We start from the raw sequence: 24616 nt of genomic DNA, 5'->3' as shown, positions 1-24616 counted from the left end.
TTTTTTTTTTTTAAATTCACTTTGTGGTAGGCGGTTTCCCCATGCATACTCTTTATTCCGTTTTTGATGTTCCACCTTCTCCCCCCCCTCTTCTGCCATTTGCCAGCCCACTGCATTGTGATTGGCTACTCTTGTCTAGCCAGCCATTCCCTCTACCCTCCTTTCTTCCCCCTTCCCCTATTTCCTGTTTAAAAAAAAAAAAAGATTAGGTCCAGCGCAGGATTGATGAATCGCTAGTTTGAAAGCAGGCAGAGGGAAGTTCCCTTTTTATTCTTTTTGCTTTGGCACTCGTGGGAATATTGTATAGAGGGCTAAATATCTGGGTATCAGAAATAATCAAATTTTAGATTCTCTTTTTATTCCCTGCTGGAGAAACAGATGCTTGGGGTCAACAGAGAAGGAGGCAGGAATGGAGCTTTGCCAGCGATTTATTGTTGCTCTGAGAAGTGTGAACAGCCACATACAAGCTGATTTAATGTCTTTCGGTTTGAGTTCAGGGAAAGCGAGGAGTTACGTTCCTGGTGCAGAAGGGGCTTTCCTGGGAGCACCTACCCCTGACTTTTTTAAAAAAAGTCAATCTCAGATTTGTTGTCTTCATTGGTTACCACTCGGAAATGCTGCTTTGCTTTCAGAGGTTCAATAAAGATTTAGCAGCCTATGAATTCCAGTGGTGTTCCCATTAGCAATGCTTGAGGTATTCACAAATTATATGCAGCAACAATTAGCAACTGTTTCCATATGGCTGTTTCATTTGTATTTCATTCATTTTTATTTTAAGAATGATGGAAGAAATCTACTCTTCTGCTTCTGTGAAGTTGTCCTTCAAATGTTCCTAGTAGTGTGTTGAAAGGTGCCACAGCCTTGATAAGCAGGATGGGTACTGAAGAGATGTTTTCTAGTATTGAGTTTTCAACTTCAACTTACTAGAGCATAAAAATTTATACACATTCTGCAGTGGAAGGAAACTTTGTAAAGTTTTTGAGAGTTATTTACTGTTTGTGCTAGAAATAAGGGAGAAGTCATATTGATAGCTAACTTTCAAGACAGACTAGATTTCTTTTAGAGGCAAGTATCTCTAATAATGTAGTTTTTTCTGCTGTTCTAGGTGTATGAGTCTAAAACATATGTTTGTAAAATGCAAATTATTATGTGTAATTAAGACTGAAACATTGTAAGGTTTTCAGTTGAAAGTTCTGTTCATAAAGTGATAAAGTCATTTGTATAAATTTGTAATTTAATAAGCACATGTACGGTTCTGGGGACCAATATCAGTTTACAAAAACCCTAAAACCTAATTGTTTCATTTTGAGGTAATAAAATTGTTAAAACTCAGGTGGCCATCTAAATTTTGTTGTATCTGGAATTCTGCTCCTTTCTACGGCCGTTTGAATAAATACTTTTGGAACATAATTGCACATGGGACTATGCTCCTTCTGTGATAGGAGACTAGAGAACTGGAGCTTGAACAATATTTTAAAACATTTTTTCCTCAGAGTAAGCATTTTACTACTTTGTATAATATTTTATTCATACATATGTTTCAGATTTATATTGTAAATCTGAAAAAGGTAAGATTAAACAGTGTTACTTGAGGAAATAGTCACTTGAGAATAATGTCAACAATGTCTCTGCTATTTGGCATTGTAGTTTTGTCTTGAAGTCCTTGTTTTTCTCAATCATGGGAGTGTTTAGATATGATAAAATTCCTTCAGAGGCAAATGTAAGACTAAATTCTTCCCTTTTCAAAATAGATCCTTACAATAAATGAGGATGGATCACTGGGTCTGAAAACTACCAAATCTCACATTTGTGAGCATTGCAATGCTGCCTTTAGAACCAACTACCATTTGCAGAGGCATGTCTTCATTCATACAGGTACTGCTTGAATTTATGTTCTCTTTGCTGTTATCTGAAGAACTGCTGAATCTTAAACAATGAATGCACTGAGTAATGCCTAATAATATATATTTTATATTCCAAAGTGCAGGAAACATGGCATCTAATTTTAAGTATTCCATGCACCAAAGTGTCAAAAATACCTGAAAAGAAGAAATTCAGACTTAACTGTGTTTCTTTGCTTTCTGTAGTAGGCTCATAAGTAGCCCAATTTCTAGTTGCTTTGATTATAAAATAGGTTTTGTTTTCTTATTTGGCCAGCAAGAGATCTGTAGTCCGGATGGCTGAAAGAGATGCTTAATATTATGTTAGATTATATGTTACTTTCCAGCATCTTGCAATGCTGATTTTTTCATGAGTTTCATTTTTCTATCAGCATTACAGGCCGCCAGGATTTGTAGTACTTACCATTTTTTAGGCAGGCTTTTCTGTACTAAGATATTCTGGAATCCACTCAGATGCTGGATTGCAATAAGCAACTGTTTTCTTCCTCAACAGTATTTGTTAGAAACGAATGTTTGTAGCTTTTAACTTACAGATGTGGAATTATATTGTTTAAGGTGAAAAACCATTTCAGTGCAGTCAATGCGACATGCGTTTCATACAGAAGTACCTGCTACAGAGACATGAGAAGATTCATACTGGTGAGTATAGTTCCTTGAGTATCTTTACTGGTGTGCTTAAACAGCTTTTCCTAAACAAGGCCCAAGTATTGGGAGATGAATATGCAGCTTTTATTTTAATGTATGCATTACAAAAATTCTATAGAAGAGAAAATTAGGCTTATGTACGCTTCAGCTTTGCTTCTCTTTCTGTCTCTCTCTTTCTTTTGCTTTTTTTGTTGCCAGGATACTGTTAACTGAAATGAGCAAAGCTTGTAATTTTCTATTGGATAAATAGTTAGAAGAACATGTTCAGAACTACAATGGCCAAAATGCCTAACCCCTTAGGTATTGCTTTGCATCCTACTTTAAAAAATTGCTTACAGAAAATTATATTAGAGTGAGAGGTTGAGCAAGTCAAATAGAAGAAAAGTTAAAGCAAAAATAGTTACTTTGCATTGGTTTATTTTAAAATTCTACTTCTGCAAAACCACATTCTGTAAACAGGCTTGACTTCAATGGGTTTTTGGCATTTTGGTGCATGGCCTTTTATTACCTCTGTCAATATTTACAACTACAGTCCTTTTGAACTGGATGCCAGTTTTCAGCCTCCTTTTCAGAAAAACAGAGTTTGCAAATGCTGTGTGTTGCTTGGTAAAAAATTTCATACCTGCTAAATTGCTAATGTTTAATACTTTGTGTGCATATGTGAACAAGAAAGCAAATTACAATGTGTCTTCGCGCCAATGCATAGGAAGTTGTATGCAAAAATATTTGGTACCCTTGGAATTTGTATGTCCTTTCTTATTATTTTACTAGTCTTAGGCAGTGTTTGGACTCACACTGGTAAGACTGGACTCCTCAGTTCCTTCAGAGCCATGCTTTTCTTTTTTATGTCTGGATTCCTTTCTGCTGCCTATAAATATTAGGTTTTTTACAAGTGATACTAATAAAATTTTCACTTTGTGAATTGCATCTCAAATGAGAGAACATTTGAAATACTTAGTTTACAACGCATTACAAACGTTCAGGAGTCTGGTGTGTTCACTTAAAATAGGTTCTTAGCATCACTTGTGAAAATACCGTAAACTTGCAGAAATCAGTTAAGTAGGTTTCTTTTCAAATGGCATAAGCTGATTTATCTTGCTTTTTTCTGATGATAAATAATGAGATGGGAGGGGGAAAAGAAGATATTTATGAGGAAATTTGGCATTTTAAAGACAGAAGTCAGGAATAATGAGATTGGAAAAGAAAGCAAGCTTTACTGTGAGCTTGAAAGGACAACAAAAGATTACAAAGTTGTGTATGTATGTTTATGAAAGATGTAATTCCAGTTGGCACCAGTTTGGTGTAGTGGTTAAGAGCTGAGGACTCTAATCTGGAGAACTGGGTTTGATTCCTCACTCCTCCGCTTGAAGCCAACTGGGTGACCTTGGGTCAGTCACAGCATCTAGCTGTCTCAGCCCCATCCACTTCACAGGGTGTTTTGTTGTGGGGATAATAATGACATATTTTGTAAACCAACTTAACTTTGGGTGTTAAGTCATCCTGAGTGGCGGTATATAAATTGAATGTTGTTGTTGTTATACCCTGCTGGCCAAACTATGTTATAATTTTATTGTTCTGTGTAATCTACCCTAGTTTTTTAAAATCAAAAGTAGCCACTGGAGACTGCAGTCAGAAGTGAAAAAAAGGCCGAGACATAATGTCAGTACTATGTGACAGCCCCCCCTCCACTACTAGATTTATAGCATTGCCAGGCTGTGACTCCTGAAGGACAGAGCCTGTGGCTGCCACACCCTCCGTTGTCCTTTAGCAACAGGGCACAGGCAAAGCCTTAGTTGTTGGGGGAGAAGAGAGGTTCTGTATCATCCTAGCCCCCTTCCCCCTTGCTCTGCTCCCCTTCTCTGATTGTGAGGTAGAAGTTTGTCCCATCCTCCTTGGCTACTCTGCTTCCTGCCTTTTAAGGGATTTCCTATGGGAGGAACAGCCCTGGTCTCATTTAAAGCCCCATGAGAGAGGGAATGGTCCTGCTGGGTGTGGTAACAGAGGTGGGTGGGTTCCCGGCCCAGGCTTTACCTTTCTCTCCCCTGCTATCTTAAAGGGCCTCCTCTCTAGTCCATGCCAACCCGAGAGAAGTGGGGATGCTGTTAGCCTCATCCATGGGATTGCCTGCAGTCTTGGCTTGGTTGTGAAACACTGCCGCCTCTCTGAGCTGCATGATGGATGCAGTGGGCCCAGAAGCATCCCTGTGCTGCAGCCTACCCAGTCCTTCCTTCCTTGCTCTTGGGTGGGGCTTCCAATTCCTCTAGCCATTTGTGGAGCCTGTGTCACCCGCCTAGAAGCCTTTGTCAGCACAAATTTGGGGGCACGGCTCTCGGCCTACAAATCCCATTTTTTTCATTTATTAAAAATATTTTGTATTGATAGTGCTATGCTAGTAAGAAGCCTGTGCATATCACAGAATATTTTTACTGTGTTCCTGGTGACCAAACCTGTCGATAATAAGGTTACTGAATGCTGCCTCTGTTGAAATTTGCAGCAGTTTATCAAAGACAGCCTTTAAATTCTCTAAAACACCTTCAAAATTTCATTCCATAGCCATGTTTTTGTACATACTCAAGTAGAAAGCAGCTGAATGGTCTCTGTTAACATCCATTAGGGTTTCCATGCTAGAAATACATGGAACTACTGATGAATGATTTCCGCAAATATTCTTTTAAGCCATGTCATTAAAAGTCTGTCTTTTGTGGTGTGCTAACAGCATGGATCTTTGAGGAAAGTTTTAAAGGTGTTTTTCAGTTTCCATCTTTTGTCCTCTAAAACAGATACACTGTAATGCTCATCTCCTTTATTATATGTAATTGTGGAAGAATGTTCTAGTGCTTGTGGGTTGTGGATGAAGCCGGCTGCACTGACAAATTTCTGCTGAACTGCCTAGCACATACTGTTTCTGGATTCTTGCAAACATTATTGGGCTGTGTTGGTCTTGATATGATGCAGCAGCATATTGTTATTTTCTGCATTCTCTGTAATTTAGTACTGATTAGGGGTGTGCAGCAAAAAAAGAAGTTTTAATCAGATCCAGATATCAGGAATACCATAAATATTTGGTCATTCTAAAATTTGGGTCAGATTCTCTATTTGTATTCTGTCTTATTAGAAAATCCTGAATATACTTGAGCATTTATTGCTTGTGGGGGAAAATATTTTGTGGGGTGGGGGTGCTGGGGAGTATTTTTCAAGCAAACTCCACCAAAATTGCTGGGAACTTAATGCTTCCTGTCCACTAAAGACTCTCCCAAGTTTCAAGAAGATTGGACCTAAGAGTCCAGTTCTATGGGCCCATGAACAAGGTGCTCCCAACCATTCTTAATTGTCTTCTAAGGTGGGGGGTAGGATTCAAGGATTTCCAGGGCAAAGAAGTCTTAACCAAACATACAGGGGCAATTCTTGGTCAAAAGCCAGTCCCAATACAAGTTGAACCAACAAAGCCCAACAGAGCCAACACTAAACCAGAGAATCCCACCAGAACCAATGGCCAACGAGAGAATATCAGCAGAACCAAACAGAAGCAAGGGACACTGTTGCAAGGCCAACAGAACCAGTGTCACTCAAAGATGCCAGGCAGAACCCAGGGCCAATGCAAGCTCAACAGAACCAATGTCAACCAGAGACTCACATCAGAACCAAACTGAAGCAAGGGACAGTGTTACAAACCCAACAGAACCAACATCAAACTAGATAATCCAGCATCCAACCCAGCAAGCCAGTAATACCAAGGCAGCGTCCAGACCTGGCAGTGGCCTATGGCAAGCAAGCAACACTGACATAGACACACACACAGTAATACTACCTCCTTCTTCCCTCCTCCTGTTGGCTGGGAAGCTTGGGAAGCCTGCAAAGAGGAGGGGGACAAGCTGCTCAACCTTTAAAATGTGTTTTCTTTATATTCTTGAATATATCCAGATATATCCCAAGCTGAATTGCATGCCCCTAGTACAGATTAATTAAACTTTAACTGTTGACAGATCCTAAGTATGTGTAAGCATTGTAAGTTGAACACAGGCCCTCCCCTGCTGCTGCCTCCCAGCATTGGTATTCAGAGGTTTGCTGCATCTGAATATGGAGGCTCCCTTCAGTCATCATTAGGGGTGTGGACCAATTTTGTTATAATTGTGGACCTGTGCTTCAGGGGGTAAATTTTTATGGTGATTGCTTAGTTCTGGGTAGGACATTACTGGTTCTGATTCAAATACATGTGTTTTGGGGGGGGGGGGGTACTGGAGTTCCAGGACCATTATTTTCAGTGGGGAATGTATATGAGGGTCTAGGGCAGTGGTTTATAAAAAGAACGGCACCACATTTGCACAGAACTCAGTCCTCCCTCTAATCTAAAGCCTCCCTAAGTTTCAGGCTGTTTGAATGAAGGGGTCAATTTTACAAACCCACGAAGTAGGTCACTTTCTGTACAGCCACACTAAGTTCTCTCTACTAATCCTTAAAATGGCCATCAAGCAGCAACCAGCAGGAGAGCTCCAGCTGGCCATTAGTATAAAAAAGTTACATTAATTTCATTTTCCTACTTTCACAGTGACTATTTTTTTTCCTTGTTGTGATCTTCCATTTGTTTTCTTTCATGCAGTGATGAAGATTTCCTTTGCAGAACCCCTGTCAGTCTGCCATTATTTGTTATGGAGGACTATTTGTGGGGGAGCTGGAGTCATTTTTTATTCAACCAAATGTCATCAAAATTGCAGCAGCGCTTTTGCCTGTCTAGTAACCCCCCCACCCAGGTATCAAGCAAATTGGACAAAGGGTTTGAATTCTACAGGCCCGTGAACAAGTCCCTCCCCCAGCCATTGTAATTGCAGGTCCATTGTTCTCTACAGGGGAATGTTTCTGGGGGGCGGGGGCTGAAATCACTGTTTTTCAACTAGATTTTATCAAAACTGCAAGGAGGCTGCTTCTGTCTGTCCAACAATGAATTCCAAAGTTTCAAGCAAATTGTACAAATGATTTGAATTCTATGGAACCTTGAACAAGCCCAGACTTTCTACATTCAGAGGGGGAAGAAAACGCTTTGTCCATTCCCAAGGAGCGGGGAGGGAGAATGGAGGGGGGAGTGCTCTGTGCTTCTGACTGGAAGGGAGAGACACCATTTTCCACGAAATAAGTAGATTGTCATGGAGTGCTTTGTACTCCTCCTTTGCAAAGGTCTGATTGTAAGGGAGAAACTCCATTGTCCAAGAAATCAGTAGAATCAAAGAAAAATGTGCTCATTGCATGGCTGGTAAGCATTGGAACTTGAAAAACAATGGATATTTTAGGGGAGGGTATTTCATTATTCCCAAGCATCTTGGATTTGTGTTACAGTTCTCAAAAATTAAGTTAATGATTCAAAACAGCAATTTCCATGTATATTTTTGGCTTGGGGATTCCGTTATGCACACCCTTAGTCACCATGGCTAGTAGCCATTCATCTCCATGAATATGACTAACCTACTTTGAAAACTATATATGCCTGCAGCCATCACCACCTCCTTTGGCTGTGAATTCCAGAGTTGAATTACTTGTTGAGTAAAAAGTATTTCCTTTTGTCTGTTCTGAACCAATTTCCCAGCAATTCCATTGGATGCCCATAGCTTTATACAAGACCATTACAACATTGGCTGTTTTATTTTCAGTCCTATTCCTAATAATTCCTAGTGTCCAAGGTCTACAGCCCAGCCCCCGGACTTACTTGGAGAAGAGGACAGGAGACCCCCGGGAGGCAGCAACCCAGCTGCCTCGGCAGACAGCCAGACCCTGATCCAGCCATCCACACGGAGAAGGGAAGGGACACCCAAGCCCCAGCCAGCCACAGGGGGAAGGGAAGAGACGCCCAAGCCCCAGCCAGCCACAGGGGGAAGGGAAGAGGCTCCCAAGCCTCAGAGGGTTAGAAGGGGCAGGTGGAGGCCAGCCAGCCCCACCCTCCAGTGGGAGTCCAGGGGGCCAGGTAAGGAGACTGGGGGCAACCCAGAGGGAGCTAGAGCGGACAGAGGGCCAAGGCAGTGGGGACAAGCAGCCAGCAGCAAGCCAAGCTGAAGCCTTACCAGCCAGGGAAGAGAAGCAGCCTCATCAGCTCAGAGCCACACCCCAGCCTGCAGCCCAGCTGGAAAGCAGTAACCTAGCCCAGGGGATGCTAGGAGTTAAGCAGCTCCAGGTGGAACTGCCTGAGGCAGTCTGTGGGAGGAGATGGACAACCAGCCAGGGAGGCTCAGCTGTGCCTGCCTTCAGCCATCAGCTCAGCCAGGGGGGCTGGACAGCCAGCCAACGAGGCACAGGTGGACCAGCCCAGTGCTTCCAGCCAAATGAGCACAGGTGCAGCTGCCTAGGCCAGCTAGGGCCATGGGTGGAAGGCAGCAGGAGGGTGTGGTTGGCAGGTGGAGCATGGCTAGGCTGAAGGGATAAAAGGGAAGCACACCCACAGGGTGGGGTGGGTTGAGTAGGAGCAATGGAGTGGAGTTGGAACAGAGTGGAGCCAAGGGGGAGAGTCAATGAAGGAGGAGATGGTGGAGATCAAAGGGGGTGAGTGGCACAGGCTGAGCAGGCCAGCGAGTGGACTGAGAGGGAGTCTGGGTGAGGTATACTGCCCCTCCTTCCACAGAGCAGGGCCCTGCAGCATCCCTGGCACCCCTTTGATGTCAGAGCTGGTCAGACTGGTGCCCCGCCCAGCAGCGGTCACTGCAAGCCCTGACACCTAGCATGGAGTTTGCCTTTTTGACCACTACCACATGCTGGATTGACATTTTCATTGAGCTTTTCACAACAATCATGATACCTCTTTTAATCTCTGCCAGTTTGAACCCCGTCAGCATTTATTTAAAAGTAGGTTTTCCAGTTCCAGTGTACATTACCTAATACTTATGCATGTTGAACTTCATTTGCCACATGGTTGCTCAATCACCCAATTTATTGAATCCTCCTGCCTTGGATCTCAACATCCTGAATAATTTGTTATTATTTGCAAAATTGGCTATTTATATTGCTCCCCCCTAATTCCAAACCATTTATGAACAAATTAAACACCACTGGACAAATACCAATTTCTGTGGGACCCTGCTGCTCAGTTCTTTCCTTTGCAAGACTGTTAATTTCTTTCTGCTTTCTGCCTTCCTGCCATTCAACCAACTTTTGCTAAGCTTACTCAAGCTTTATTGGGGTGTTTTATCAAAAGACTTATCGAAGTGCAAGTTTATGATGTTTTCTGAATCACACATTCTTGTTAACCTGCTCAAAGAACTCCAAGAGACTGGTGAGGCAAAACTTCCCTTTGAAGATCCATGATGGTTTCCCCTCAGCAATCTTTGTTCCTCAGTGTGTGTAATAATTCTCTTTAATAACAGCTACTACTAATTTACTTGGAACAGATGTTAGGCAAACTGGTCTGTAGATTCCTAGATCCCCTCTAGACCTCTTTGTAAAAGATTTGGGTGACACTTGCTATTTTCCAGTCATCTGACACAGAGGCTGAATTTAGCAACAAATTACATACCTGTTAGTAGATGACCAGTTTAATATTTGCGTTCTTTAAGATCCCCTGAGTGTTTGCCATTTAGACCTCTAGACTTGTTTTCAATTTCCCTAGTAGCCCTAGAAGTTCATCTTTTGTCACCTTAATTTGATTCAGCTCTTCAGACACCCTTCCTAAAAATAGTGGCTCTGGCATGCATATGTGCTCCACGTTATGACCCGCTGTGTCCTGTGCAGTCCACCAGACATAGCATTGTGTCTTACTAAATACTTTTGTAATCCCAGGCAGGGAACAAACTTGGGTGGATTATTGTTATTCTCTCTCCCCTCCATCTGATTAGATTTAGTGGATTACAAATTCTCCCAGCTATGAAGAGGACATGTAGCATAGGAGTTATCTATCTGAAGGATTGTCTCCTCACTTATGAACCTGTGTGCTACTTCAGATAATCAAACCAACTACTTTTGGCTATTCTGCCATTAGAATTTGGATCTTTTCAGTTGTAGTTCCCATTCTGTGGAATGGCATACCATAGAAAGTTTGCTGCTAGCAGATTTTAAAAAAGGAGTGTGAGGTGGCATTGTTTTCCAGGGCTATTAATTAATTGCTATTTTATTTATTTTAAATAAATCTGTGCCATCTTTCCACTCAATTCATAGTCCCCAAGGTGACAAACATTAAAACATTTCAAACATTAAGAAGTATTTAAAAAACAAATATATATGTATTCTTAAAATTAAAACTGAATAAACATATTGACATACACAAACAGATCACTCAGTGAGCTTCCAGGGCAGAGTGAGGATTCAAACCTGGTTCTCCCAGATCTTAGGCTGACCGTCCAAACACCAAACTATGCTAGCTCTTGTGAAATTCTTTCTTTATTATTAGTAACTGTTGTCTATTGGGCAATGGACATTCACTGTTCATATGGGGAAATGGGTTATTTTTATTCAGTATGGGAAAGTTACTGTATTTTTTCTATAACAGCTTCAGCAATACGGAGATTTCATTTTGTGCTTTTAAAATCTGATTTAAGCAACTTCATTGGGATAATTATTTATGAAAAGGAGAATGAAATGCTCCTTTAGAACACATTGAAACATATTGTGGGGGTACACTCAGACTACATCATATTCCCCACCCCAAATAAGTTTAAAATCAAGGATGTATAATGATTTAATCCAACACAAATCAGGCGTTAAAAGTGGTCTGTTCTAGCTCAATGAAATCATAAATGTATGGAGTGAGAATTATGCCTGGGTATCCTGGTTTTAAATGTGGCTCTGTTTTCTGTTCATTTGGTAACCTTCTGACATGTTTACAAGTTGGATCCTCCCAGTCTCTTTTGTCTACCAGAAGTATTATTCCTGGATTGTGGCACACATGTGGGAGAACAGCTGTGCATGGTAGAGGGCTGTGGTAAGGATCAGAAGGAGTAAAATTGCCTCCTCTCTTCTATCAACAGAAGCTTACTGATGGAAGGGTAGAGTGGGGCAATTTCACCATCCTTCTGCAGCCCTCCAGCGGAAACACTGTTTTGCCATGTGGGCCCACCAGTCTGATGCAAGCCCATGAATTAAAGTCCATTCACTGACTTTCAAATCAATGGGACCAAGCTGGCTTAAATCCAGGGAATTCCATCTTAATGTGTAAAGGGCTGGTTTAAGACAATATAATGATTTTATGCCAAGGGAAACAATTACTTTGCAGTTTTATGGCTAAACTTGGGTTTGGTTATCTGTTCTGATACGATTTTGATATGTGAGTTGCAAATTGATTTTTTGTAATGGAAAGATGATCTGGGAGCTTGCTTTCCTCCTTCCATGCATCATGCTAATATTGCAGTGCTTTCAGAGCTGGGGTGTTTCCCTGTTTATTCCCCCTCCCTCCACAATACAAATGAAACAATTCATAACTTACCTTGTAAATATGTTTAAATAAAATACAAAGGGAAATATAAAAATTACAACAAATAAAGATTACATTGAAAATTAATCTTTAATGCTGCTTGTCCTTAAAAATAACGGACAGCAAGCTAGGATTTCAATAACAAATCTTCTGAGTATTTGTAAAGAAGTCATTGCTGGAATAAATAAATATTTTTGTAAGAATGAAAAAGATACTTGCCAGCCTGAATTTTAATTACCTGCTTTTAGCATTAGCCTTTAAAAAGGAAACTTCCAGTGAACGTTCTCTAGTGTGTTATTGAAATCTGTTAAGAATGTTACCTTTGAATATAAATCCAAAATAAGTAATGTTGTAGTCACTAATGCTGTTGCATATGGTTATTTACTTAGTGTATTTTATATTTTTGCTCAGTCATACCATTTCTCTACTCATTGTGAGAGGAAAGTAAGTCTTGGGTTCAGTGATCTTACTCTGTCCTGGAATAACTTAGGTTTTCTCCCTGAATCCTGGGTTCTTTATCTTCTTTTTAGTCCAGGGACAGAAAGAATGTTTGGTGGAGTATTGTGCTGGGTCAGATGCCACTTCCAGAGGGTGAGGGGCATATACAGATCCAAGATTCGCTTTCCTTTCATAATGGATAAATAAATGAATGTATGGCTAGCATCTTCATTTCCACCAGGTCAGCAAACAGTTACCTTTCAGCAAAGATGCTAGGAGGTATGAATTACAAAAGCAGCACTTCTATACTTGAAATTCATGACAATGTGTATTGTTGTTCTAGAAAATATATGTGTTAGTTACAAAGGCATAGCAAATTAATTATCTTTTATTATAAACATAGCCTTTTCTTTCAGTCTGATATCTGGCCTGGTTTTAGAATGGAAATTGCCTTGGTCAATACTGTTTGCAAAATACAGCAGCAAGATTACTAGCCAACAAAAGTTATAAGTATCACTTTGCCAGTACTGAAAGAGCTTCACTGACTTCCTATTCAGTTCACTGTTTTGGTTGGCTTTAAAAGGGATAAGACCGATGAATGGTACCGGCCTATCAGTGGCTACTAGCTCTAGAGAACAAAGGGAACCTCCATATTTAGAGCCAGTAAATCTCTGAAAACCAGTACTAGGGTGGAGGGGGTGGTTTCTATGCTCTGTTGGTACTCCAGGGCAACTGGTTGGCTAGTATGTGAAACAGTGTTGGAGTAGATAAACCACTAGTCCGATCCAGCAGGGCTCTTCTTATGTTTTTTTGTTATTACCTTCAAAGACCTAAAAAGTCTTGGTCCAGATACTTAATACATAAATAAGTACCTGGCCCTTGAGATCTTGTGAAAAACCCCTTCGCTGTATTCTCTCACCTGCAGATGTGAAGTTATTAGAGGTAGAGCCTTCTCTGTAATGGCCCCTCATGTCTGGCATTTTCTACCTATATTGATCTACCTGGTGATGAATCTAATTTTAATTGAAATTTTGTTATTTCAGTTGTATCTGCTGTTTTTATTATCTTTTTCTTATTAATGATGTATTTGGTATTACATGGTTTGGCTTTGTTTTTACTTGAGAAGCACAGATTTTGAAAGCATGGAAAATAGAATACAGTAGAGAAACTTTTTATGCCACCTTTCCACTTTAGAAATAACAAGGGTACATATTCCCTCTTAGAATTAAAATGGAAACTATTCAACTCCCCTCGTCCATTATTTCAGTTCTGAATATTGCACACTTCTGTTATTATGTCTCCTCTTTTGTATTTGATTTCTTCCTCTTATTCGCCTGTATATATGAATCTTTTGGGTTGATGAGCCATACTAATGTGGAGAACAGATCCATAGCTTGGTTTTTGGCTTGTAGAGCTTGACATCTTGTAATTTGGAGGGGGGCGGGGTATAATAAAAGTTTCTAATATCAACATTATGGTGATCTGTATACTGTTGGCTTCTACTTAATTTATTTAAACAATATCTTGCCTTGTTATTTTTTCCCTTAGGTGAAAAACCCTTTCGATGTGATGAATGTGGCATGAGATTCATACAGAAGTATCACATGGAAAGGCACAAGAGAACTCATAGTGGAGAGAAGCCTTATCAGTGTGAATACTGCTTGCAGGTAATTACAGGGAAAGGAATTAAAATGTTTCACAAATGTAATTCCAAGTGCCACAGATGATTATTTTAGGTATATTAGGGTATAAAAAGCAACAAGTTGATGTAGTCAGTATTATGTTTTGTCTTCTGAATGCCATATATTTTTCTTAAATTGATTGTTCTTAAATCTGAAAATAATTGTGAACCATCAGTATAACAAACAAACTGGGTCCATGAATCATTTGTGTGTGAAGAAATAAACAGTTTGGGAATTTATCCTCCATACATACACACCTCAGTTTGTCTCTCAAGGATTGTATTAACTCTTAGGGCCTTCAGCAAGCTTATTTTCTCTCCTGTTTATCTCCAAGTTAACTGACTTCTAACAACTGTCAACATTCCTTACCCCCTGAGATATTCTCATAAGCCTATTTCTTTTACTTCTGGTTAATTTACAAAGTCGTATTAGTCCACTAAATACTTAGGAATCTATCTTGTCTGAAGATAGCCTAGTTTAGTTGCTTCTCGCCCAGAAACCATTCAGTTTACTACTAGATATAATATCTGTCACATTTCGACCCTGCTCTTCCTCCAAGAGCTTAGGGCGGCTATCATGGCTCTTACTGCCTCAGTGTGATGATGGCATCTCAGTGGATGAGACTGTGTGACTTGCCCAGTGAACATCATGGCAAAGGGGAGATTTGAGCCAAAATCTTCTTTCCTAGTTCAGCACTCTAATCACCATACCATATATCAATCCAGAAACAAAATGTATATGTATCTATACAATAGAGTAAGGAGAGATGCTAAAAAAAAAAAATCTTGATTTGGTGGAATTTTAGATGTCTGATACTCTTCTCTCTCTCACCTTTCTCAAAAATGTAGGATCAGTAAACAAACAGAAAAGACACTTGTTCCTTTTTAATGCTCTAAAGGGTAGCTCCATATTGACCCAAAGGGTTAAGTATCAAGACTGAAATTGTTTGTGCATTTTTGACATCTTCATATCAGCAGTGCAGATTATTCTGGGATTTGACTAGCCCCACCCCCCCCGCATTTTACTAAACTCACTTTCCACCAAACTCAGTAACCTGTATCTCTAATTTTGATAAATTAGTTTGATAAATTAGTTTGATAAATTAGTTTGATAAATTAGTTTGATAAATTAGTTTGATAAATGAGTTTTTCATAAATGGAAGTATTTTAAAAATATTTACCAAAAATGCAGCATGGTTTTCATTTATTTGAAAGATTTTTCATGTCTATATTAGTATGAAAGGGAAATAATTTGGTTTGTTCAACAAAAGTGGGCTGTGTGAAAATGCACTGTTCACTGACATCAGAAATCGTCATTTCTTTTATTAACATTTTCACAGGGGGGTTTAACAGTCCAAACACTACCCCAGTGTCTCACCCTGCTAAACCCAATGTAATGAGGCCGACTGAGGTGTGCCTTCAAAAGATTTTAAAAAATATATTAAATGGAAATAAAACCTGGTCAATTACTTCCTAATTTATAATTTTATCTAGGACAGGTTAATCATATTTGACGATCTCTCAGAACCAACCACCAACTTATGTTCTATCTATTCTACCATCAAACCTCAGTAGCAATTCTATAACCTTTCAGCCAGTCTTACTTCATGCCACACTATCCTCTGGGTGATGTCCTCCATTACCCTGCCTAAAGAGTTTCCTTAATTTCACCCACCTCCCAAAATAGTGAGAATCTGCTTCTCAAGCTTTTCCTCTGGCTATTCCTTGCTCCACAGTATGGCTTTACTATCTTTACTCCCATGTGGAATCATTGTTTGTTACTATGTCAGAAAAATTGCTAATGAGGACTTCAACATGTCAAAGTATAACATGTGAATTAGCTGATTTTTTCTAATTTAAAAATATCCTCTACAGTTCTTCTCAAGGACTGACCGTGTATTGAAACACAAACGTATGTGCCATGAAAACCGTGACAAGAAACCCAACAGAAGTGCCACCAAAGTTGGCCTTTTGACATCTGACGATGACCAAGGCTTCCCTATGCCTTTGAAAGACAGCTCTTTGCCAAAGAAGAAAAGGCAAAAAATGGAGAAATCGAAGTCTTTGGGGCTTGACAAAGAAAGTGGGACAGATAAATCTGAGCATAAGAAAGATAAGAATGATTTCTTGCCTTTGTATGCTGCCAGTGCTAAGATAAAAGATGAATATATGGTAGCAGAATATGCAGTTGAGCTACCACACTCTTCTGTCAGTGGAGGACACTTGCAAGAAGCAAATTCTGGTGAAATACACCCACCTAAATTGGTGCTCAAAAAAGTTAACAGTAAGAGAAGTCTAAAACAGCCACTAGAGCAAAGTCAGACCATTTCATCATTAACCTCTTATGAAGACAGCAAGGTTCCAAAATATGCCTTTGATCTTGTGGATAAACAAAGCCTGTTGGACTCTGAAGGCAATGCTGATATTGACCAAGTTGATACTTTACAGGAAGGCCCCAGTAAACCTGTACACAGCAGCACAAACTATGATGATGCAATGCAGTTTTTAAAGAAAAGGAGGTATCTCCAAGCAGCTAATAGTAACAGCAGAGAGTATGCCTTGAATGTTGGCACTATAGCCTCTCAGCCTTCAGTCACACAGGCTGCTGTTGCAAGTGTGATAGATGAAGGTAGTACAGCATCCATATTGGATACAACAGGATTGAATGTGGAGATTAAAAGTAACCATGACAAAAATGTCATTCCAGATGAGGTACTTCAAACTCTGTTAGACCACTATTCCCATAAAGCTAATGGCCAGCATGAAATAGCTTTCAGTGTGGCTGATGCTGAAGTGACCTCCAGTATATCAATTAATTCTTCTGAAGTGTCAGAGGTTGCACAAACTGAGAATGTTGCATCAAGCTCTCAAGCTTCTTCATCTGATAAAGCCAGTATGTTACAGGAATATTCCAAGTTTCTTCAGCAAGCTTTGGACAGAACTAGCCAAAACGATGCCTATTTGAACAACTCAAGCCTTAATTTTGTGAGTGACAACCAGACTCTTACAGGGCAACCAGCATTCTCCTCTATAGACAAACAGGTCTACGCTTCTATACCTGTCAACAGTTTTCGGTCAGGAATCAACTCTCCATTAAGAACAACTCCAGACAAGTCTCATTTTGGACTTATGGTTGGTGATTCTCAGCACTCTTTCCCCTTTTCAGGTGATGAACCAAATCATTCTTCTTCTTCCTCTACCCAGGACTTCTTGGATCAGGTGACTTCTCAGAAGAAAGCAGAGGCCCAGCCTGTTCATCAAGCATATCAAATAGGTTCCTTTGAACAGCCATTCAGAGCTCAGTACCATGGAACAAGAGCTGGAATATCATCTCAGTTTAACACTGCTAATGGACAAGTGAACCTGCGGGGACCAGGGACAAGTGCTGAATTCCCAGAATTCCCCTTGGTGAATGTAAATGATGCTCGAGCTGGGATGAACTCTTCACCAGATGCCACAACAGGCCAGACATTTGGCTAAAATAACCTTAGAGAGAAGATTGGCACTTTAGCACAGGTCTGTCAAAAATGAGCGTGTTCTGAGGAATCCTATACATATTTAAGGCCTTGTGTTATAACAAAAAATTGAGCTGGTACAGCAAGTATTGGTAATTGTATTTCTTTGGTTAGTCGCCATTCTTTTAAAATTGCCTTACATGTGGACATCCACTGAAAAGGCAGATTTGTTATTTGCTTGTTTGAGATCCGGAACTTGCTACATTGAGATTTAACACAAGACAAAACAAACCAAAAAAACAACAAAAAAAGATAAGATTTCTTTCCTGAAATAATTTCGTAGTTTGGTATCATTGGATATTTTTGGGAGAATGATAATTATGAGATTATTCATATTGGAATTTCCTAGTTAATCTAGCCATTGCACTTCAGCAGGAAATATGAATAGACTATATAGACAAAATAAACTTAAAAGTTTAAATGTCAGGAGAATTATGGCTAGACAAATACAGTGCATTCTGGAAAACAAATACCATTCTGTCACCTCTTTTAAAAATAGTTCACATAAGATTCCTTTTGTTGTTTTCTTTGCATTTCCTTTTTCTACACCTTGAGAAAGGTAATGATGCTTGCTAGACGCACTCCCCTATTTAAATGTCAGAGTTAATTTTTAAAAATACTTAAAAGCAACATACGTACTATTAATACTTCTTTCTTGAAGTATTGGAAATTTCTTTATATGTGAACATAACTTTTGTGACTTTTCCCCAAACAGGCAGGTATCAAGATCATTTTTAGCTAAAATGCTTTGTAGTCTACATTCCCAGATTCATAATGCTTATAAGAATGGTGAATTCCATTATTTGAAGTTTAATTATACATCCTAGAGCTCTGCAATAATTAACATTAGAGCACTTAACATTATTTTCAATATTTTTCTGCTTTTCTCAAAAATAAAATGATTTTAGACTTTTAGGTTTGATGTGGTTGCATCATTATGACCTCTTATAACAACAGAAGATTTTTTTTTTAACTAAAAATTGAATGGAATGTTTTTACCACAACTCTATTTTCTCTTTGAAAATTTTGGCAGTTCAGTTTGCTTGCTTTTTATGGTAAATTGCCCCAGAAAGCAGAAGAAGTTGACGTTTTCACTGTGTATTGCCTTTATGAACTATTTTGTCGCATTTTTACCAACTAGAACTGGTGAGTGATGACATTGACTGAAAGATGAATGGTCAAACTTTTATTGCATTTCACACATAAATAAACTGACACCTTTATCCTTCTCCCATGAAAATGTTTTAATAGTAGTTTGTCTTAAGTTATGCAGTGTGATGCAACAATTAGTTCTATATACAGTTTTAAAATGGTGTAGTTTGACTTAACATAAATGTTGGGATAATTTAACCATTTTTTTAAATTAAAACTTTATTTTCTATCAGTTGTACATTCATTAATGGGATTCTTTGAGGAAACCTTAAGGCTGTGTTTTATCTAAAGGCTGAGTAACAGGTAGGTAGGTAAATTGTTTTTCAAAACATGATAAGCATCTAGATAAGGAGGGATTATGCATGCTAAGTTCTCAAACAGTTTAGCTAGCTTGAATAGTATCTGTCCCACCAAAGCATTTAGTTGTGGCAGACATCTTTGTAATGTCCAGAGAAATCATTTTAACTAATTAGAATTCTGATGCTGGTTCTTCTTTCCTCATTCTTTCAGTGAAATTTTAAGTCCATCTTATAAATACACATTTATAGCTACTTAAGTAACCAAGAGATATTCCTTGGCTAGCTTCTGTATAGCTTCATAGCTCACAAAATGCATTCTCATTTCTGCTAGTCAAACAGGCTCCCTCTGTAGCAAGTTAGAATTAAATTTTATTGCTCATTGCAAATGGCCTGAAGATTTGATTTGTAACAAAGTTAACACAACTGCTGTGTCAAGATGAAATAGCTCTTTTAGTAATTTACTCACACATGAAAACTTAAAACACAACAAACCATTGCTTTCAAACTTTTTTCCTGTTTCCTACCCCACACCAAAACAACCAGCACATTTCACATGCTGATTTAAATGGAGTGTCTTCAGTACAATGTCCTAGTACTCTCCTGTGGTTTTTTTTAAATTAACATTGGTCCAGAGAAGTAGCTAGATTGGTACCAGATCTCTAACACATTGCAATGTTAGTTCCTTATCAAAAAAGATGAAATATGTACCCGGATTCAGTAAATAAAGGGAACACTGTTGAACAGGAAAATGTGCTCATGGATATGACAAGAGCATGCCTGTATATCAAAGTCAGCACATTGAGTGGGGTGTACATGTTATGGTGAGAAGACATAGGACTACTCTTCTGAAAGTGTCAGCTATGAGGAAGTTAATAGGAAGCAGTGGAAGAGCTGGCTAGTATCAAGAAGAGCTTGTATATGCAGCCAAGCAATTCCCAGTAAGGCATACAGCCCTGTGCAGATTAATCTTCTGAAAGGAACTCTTTTTGATGCATTGGAGGTTGCTCCAGAAGGATCTTAAATTTCTGGAGGGCTTATCAGAAGAATGAGGGTCTGTTGATGGAAGGGGGATTGAGAAATCCTGTAGTGTATGTAGTATCTCCCAGGCCTGTGCAGAAGCTGTGCCTGTGGCTTTTGACCCTTGTACAATCCTGAGAGAAACTGCTCCTAAATGCTGCCTAACCAAAAGCAGAATTATGAAGCCACATTTTTATCCTTGTTGATTATCTTACAAATTTATTTAGTGCATGGTAGGAGATAACACTGACAAAAATACTCTCTTATTTTTGTAAAGTAATGATTATTTAGGGTGTCTTGGGCTACAGCTTCATTAAGCTCAATGGTATATCTGCCAATCAGCTGATCTTTTGATGTCAGGTTTAATATATAAATGTGCTGCTTAAATTTTCCTCCTCAATCTTTAACCGGTCATATTTTGCATGTATGTGGGATCTAAGTGTTACTTTTAACACTAATTTTCTGTCCTGTTTAATGTAACTAATATGTTAATGAAAGAATTGGCTTTCAGGCTTACAGCTGAAGGAGCCACATTATCTTCTCTTGGTCTTATTAATTTATGGTAAACACTTATCAAAGACAATTTATCTGGAGAGAAAAACAGCATCACACACTGCAGTGCACTACAGTTTTGAAGAATATTTTAGTTTAGAAGATCTTTTCCATTTGTTTAGATTATATTTATAGCCGCTCCTGAAATTGGTATAAATCAATTATTATATACTCCCAGATATAACAAGTTGCCAGTATTTTGCAGAAAGGAAACAGTTCAGAGGAAGCACAATTAAAACCTGAGTTTGCAGATTGCTAATGGGAATCCATGATAAATACCCACAAAGAATCAATGAGATAATACCATGTAATTGAAGTCTCACAACACTATGACTAAGTATATTGCAAAACATTTATTCATATACTATGAAGTATAAATACTACAAACTAAGACGTGGCTTTTATTTTATTTATTTTACTAATCAAATTTTTACTCTGCCTTTCTGCCCTCACAGGGGTGGCTAACAAATTTAAAACATACAAATTAAAATATCACCTTAAAAGCCACTAAAACTGATACATAAATGCATAATTAAAACAATTTAAAATAACTACAAAAGGTAAACACAACAGTTAAAAATATTGGGAATGTGGAGGGATCACTGAGGGAATGTCAAGGGAATGTCAACAAAAAAGTCTTCACCTCCAGACGGAAGACAGCAACAGAAGGGGACAGGTGACCCTCCTTGGGGAGAGAATTCCAGAGTTTTGGTGCCCCTACTAAGAAGGCCCTGTCCCAGGTTGCACCCACCTAATCTTGGAAGGAAGGGGCACTCAAAGCCACAGTCATCAGTGAAATGTCACATACTTGCTTTTGCTAGCCTATTTATTTTGTGATTTATGGGTTTTCAAGTCACTAGTGTGAAACAATGAGGTTTTAGTGAAGCTGTTGGATTTCATTTTCATGGCTTGGGGCTGGGAAAAATCTCCACATGGATACATACAACATATTAGTCTATTTATGTATGTATTCTGTTGCGTAAATATTTGAAGAGAATCCAGAGTAGATCCAAGATCACTTTGTTTAAAGATTTCAGTATTAACTCACTTTGTATTTGTAAAATCGCAGTTTACAATTTTTTGGGGTAGAAATTTAAGCTACACAAATTGTGGGAGTATTGCTATTATAATATAGCTCAAAACTTTAGAAAGCAGAAGTGTGCTTGTGATCTGTATATTTCAGTTGGTAAAAACTCATGTAATTTCTTTTCCCAATTGACATGGTGAATAAATTAAAAATTATTTTTATGTTTTCTTTAGAAATTCTGCTCAACAGAAGCCTTGCAACTTTTGGAAATGCTTTCATTTTAAGTTAGTGCATGTTTGTTAGGTATGTAGCAAATTCAAATACTCTTTTTGCAAAGAACATATACTGAGAAAGTATTAAAATGAATGGAAAACATCATGTTAAAATTAACTTGCATTATTTTCAAACTACTTTAAAACTACTTTGTTTCAGGGAAATTTTCTAGTTGCTGTTGCTATACATATATAAATTCATTGTTTCCTCTTTGGAATAATAATTTTAAGAGAGTTCTTTTAGTAGTGAAAACAAACTGAAGCAAGCAAACCTTTCTCAGACTTGTTTCTTGCTTTCTTTATCCCAGTGGATGGAAAGGTAGAAATTGTGTAAACGTTATTTTATTTTTTTATGCAATATTGTTCTGTAAATATGAGTTATCAAATAAGGATGTACCTATGATTGAATCTCTGATTCTGCACAGTTAGAGTTTATATATAAAATATAAATGTGTTTTGACAATCAAGGACTTACTGTCAGTCTTCCTTTATGATGTTTTATTAATGTTATGCATTCCATTTGTTAGACTTGAGTAACAATGTGGGAATTTGTATTGTCTGTAAAGTATGTAATGTTTTTACAGCTTGTTTTAAAAAAAGGAAAAAAGAACCTTGTAAATGTATATAAACAGAAAACAGTACTGCTTTATATCCGGAGGCATATGATGTACTGTATGTAAGCAATAATGCCTAACAGTGCTAACTTTACAGGTAGCATAAAGATAGTTCCAAAAATTGTTTGGGGAAGATGATAGCTTTGTTTAAGTTAATTAATATTCTTAATTGTTTTTAATCAATAAATTCAACCATTTTTCTGTTGTAGTATACAATGTTGTTTACATGGCACAATCTGAGTGGCGGGGGAAGCAGTCTTTAAGAACTGTGACTGCACCTGCAGATACACATTCATTATGAATCTAATGGCGTGACTGCACTTCTGTGAGATAAGGAAGACTGCAAGAGTTATTCCATATCCTGGAAAGAAGTATAGGGTGGTCTTCTTTTTCTCCTCCTCCTTCTCCTCCTTCTTCTGCACCAGTTGATTATTCTTGTAATTTAAGTTAAAATCCTTAAGTCCCAATATGGATTCAGTATAAATTAGGTTCATATGCTACAAAAAGTCGTTCTGTTGATAATTCACATTACAATCGAACATGGTCATTGGTTATTTTTTCATAATTATTTTTCACCATAGGAATTGTCATTGCTGAGATGAGCTTTATCCAGTTCAAGCAAAAGACAAAATTAAACTTAAGTTGAGTTTGAACTGTGCTTTCAGGCTGTACAGAGCAACAGAGTTATTTGAAAACTGTTGTAATTGCTTTAGGGTTTGGGGGAAAGATCATTGGTTTATAAATGTATATGACCTAAATTTTATAGGATGAAATGTTTTTAAATGCTAGTCATTTATATGATATGTGCTTTGAAGGATTTGCTAGTTCACTTCTGTCACTTTTAGTACACTGGTATCTTTTTATATGTAATGTATGCTTTTTATTATTGTAGCAAACCATTTCAGTAGAAGGAATTTTGCAACAGTGTTGAGGGAAATTTTATTGTTGGAAATTAATTATACTGGATTCTGTCTCTGTAGTTTTGTCTCATTTTAACAATGTCTGGAAAGGAACTTGGTATGCAAATAAATCCAATTAGCCCCTTTTAAAAAATACTGTGTGATCAGCAAATTAGTTCAGAAATCATATGTTTGAGGAAAAGTACACAATTTAATATATAGTTAACTCCAGTGCTAGGGGTGGAAAATAGGTGCTGTATAGAAGAATGCTACTGGAATGCGTTTTCTAATATAGTACTGTTTTTCCTGAAGTCTATATGCTTTGTCTTTTTAGTTCATAAAATCCCCTATAATATGGGCAAAGGAGATTTATTTCAGTGATTATGCAGTATTATTTTAACATGCAAAGTCAGATCTGTCCATTTTACTGTGAGTGTTGATTTTTTTAAAAAATTGAATTACCAATTTCATCAGTTTAAAATGTGTATAAGTAATACAGATGCTTTTGTATAAACCTGGAAAGTATGAATTTGTGTAATTATTTTGTATTTGAAATAAATTAGGTGATGCAGGATTCCTGAGAAATCAGGGATTTCGTGATAAAGTCTGTTTTTGTGGTGGTTGTGTATGGACATAGTAGAAAGTTGCATAGGCTTTATTAGATTATGCTGATAAATTGCTATCGCTATACATGTAGTCTAGGTCTATGATTTTTAAGTATTATTTACTCTTTCCAATAAGGCATTTGGTAGTTCCAAGGGAACTGCACAGACCCTGCTGCCATTAACAGCCAATGGTTACATCCACATAGGTTCAATATTGTGCTATTGTTGCGCTATAGCAATAATTCACCTTCTGGATTGTCTTGTCTACACAAGAAAATCCAGTTATAAGTGACTGCTGTATTACAATATCCAAAGTTGTAAGGCTATAGCCAGTATTTGGGAATGTCATGGGTCAAGATTTCCTAGTGTAATATGGCCCATTGTTTGGCTTGATCCAGGCTGAAAGTTCTGGGAGCAATAATAATAATGTTTGATTTATATGCCGCCCTTCAGGACAACTTAACGCCCACTGAGAGCAGTTTACAAACTAGTATGCTATTATTATCCCCATAACAAAACACCCTGTGAGGTGAGTGGGGCTGACAGAGCTCCTAAAAGCTCACCCAGCTGGCTTCAAGTGGAGGAGTGGGGAATCAAACCTGGTTCTCCCGCACTCTTGA

At 38.3% G+C, this 24616-nt stretch overlaps 1 protein-coding gene across 5 annotated transcripts in view; it reads left to right on the top strand.

The window, feature by feature from the left end:
• Positions 1 to 23973, top strand: part of ZNF148 (zinc finger protein 148) — a 64207-nt gene extending 40234 nt beyond the window's left edge. The window contains exons 4-8 of one of the 5 annotated variants that reach the window (XR_008596523.1): positions 1752 to 1875; positions 2457 to 2540; positions 13912 to 14030; positions 15920 to 19014; positions 21840 to 23973. Coding sequence is in view for 3 of the 5 variants with exons in the window: in XM_054971474.1 (XP_054827449.1) it covers positions 1752 to 1875; positions 2457 to 2540; positions 13912 to 14030; positions 15920 to 17524 (1932 nt within the window). In the remaining 2 variants the exon portion in view is untranslated. Of the gene's footprint in view, positions 1 to 1751; positions 1876 to 2456; positions 2541 to 13911; positions 14031 to 15919 lie in introns of all 5 variants that reach the window. The other 4 variants (XR_008596524.1, XM_054971474.1, XM_054971473.1 and 1 more) reach the window with 4 other exon arrangements.
• The last annotated feature ends 643 nt before the right edge of the window (positions 23974 to 24616 follow it).

Source organism: Eublepharis macularius, chromosome 2 (assembly GCF_028583425.1).
Source record: "Eublepharis macularius isolate TG4126 chromosome 2, MPM_Emac_v1.0, whole genome shotgun sequence".
NCBI lineage: Eukaryota > Metazoa > Chordata > Lepidosauria > Squamata > Eublepharidae > Eublepharis > Eublepharis macularius.
Note: the sequence above shows the minus strand (reverse complement) of the source record. Positions and strands in the feature narration are given on the sequence as shown.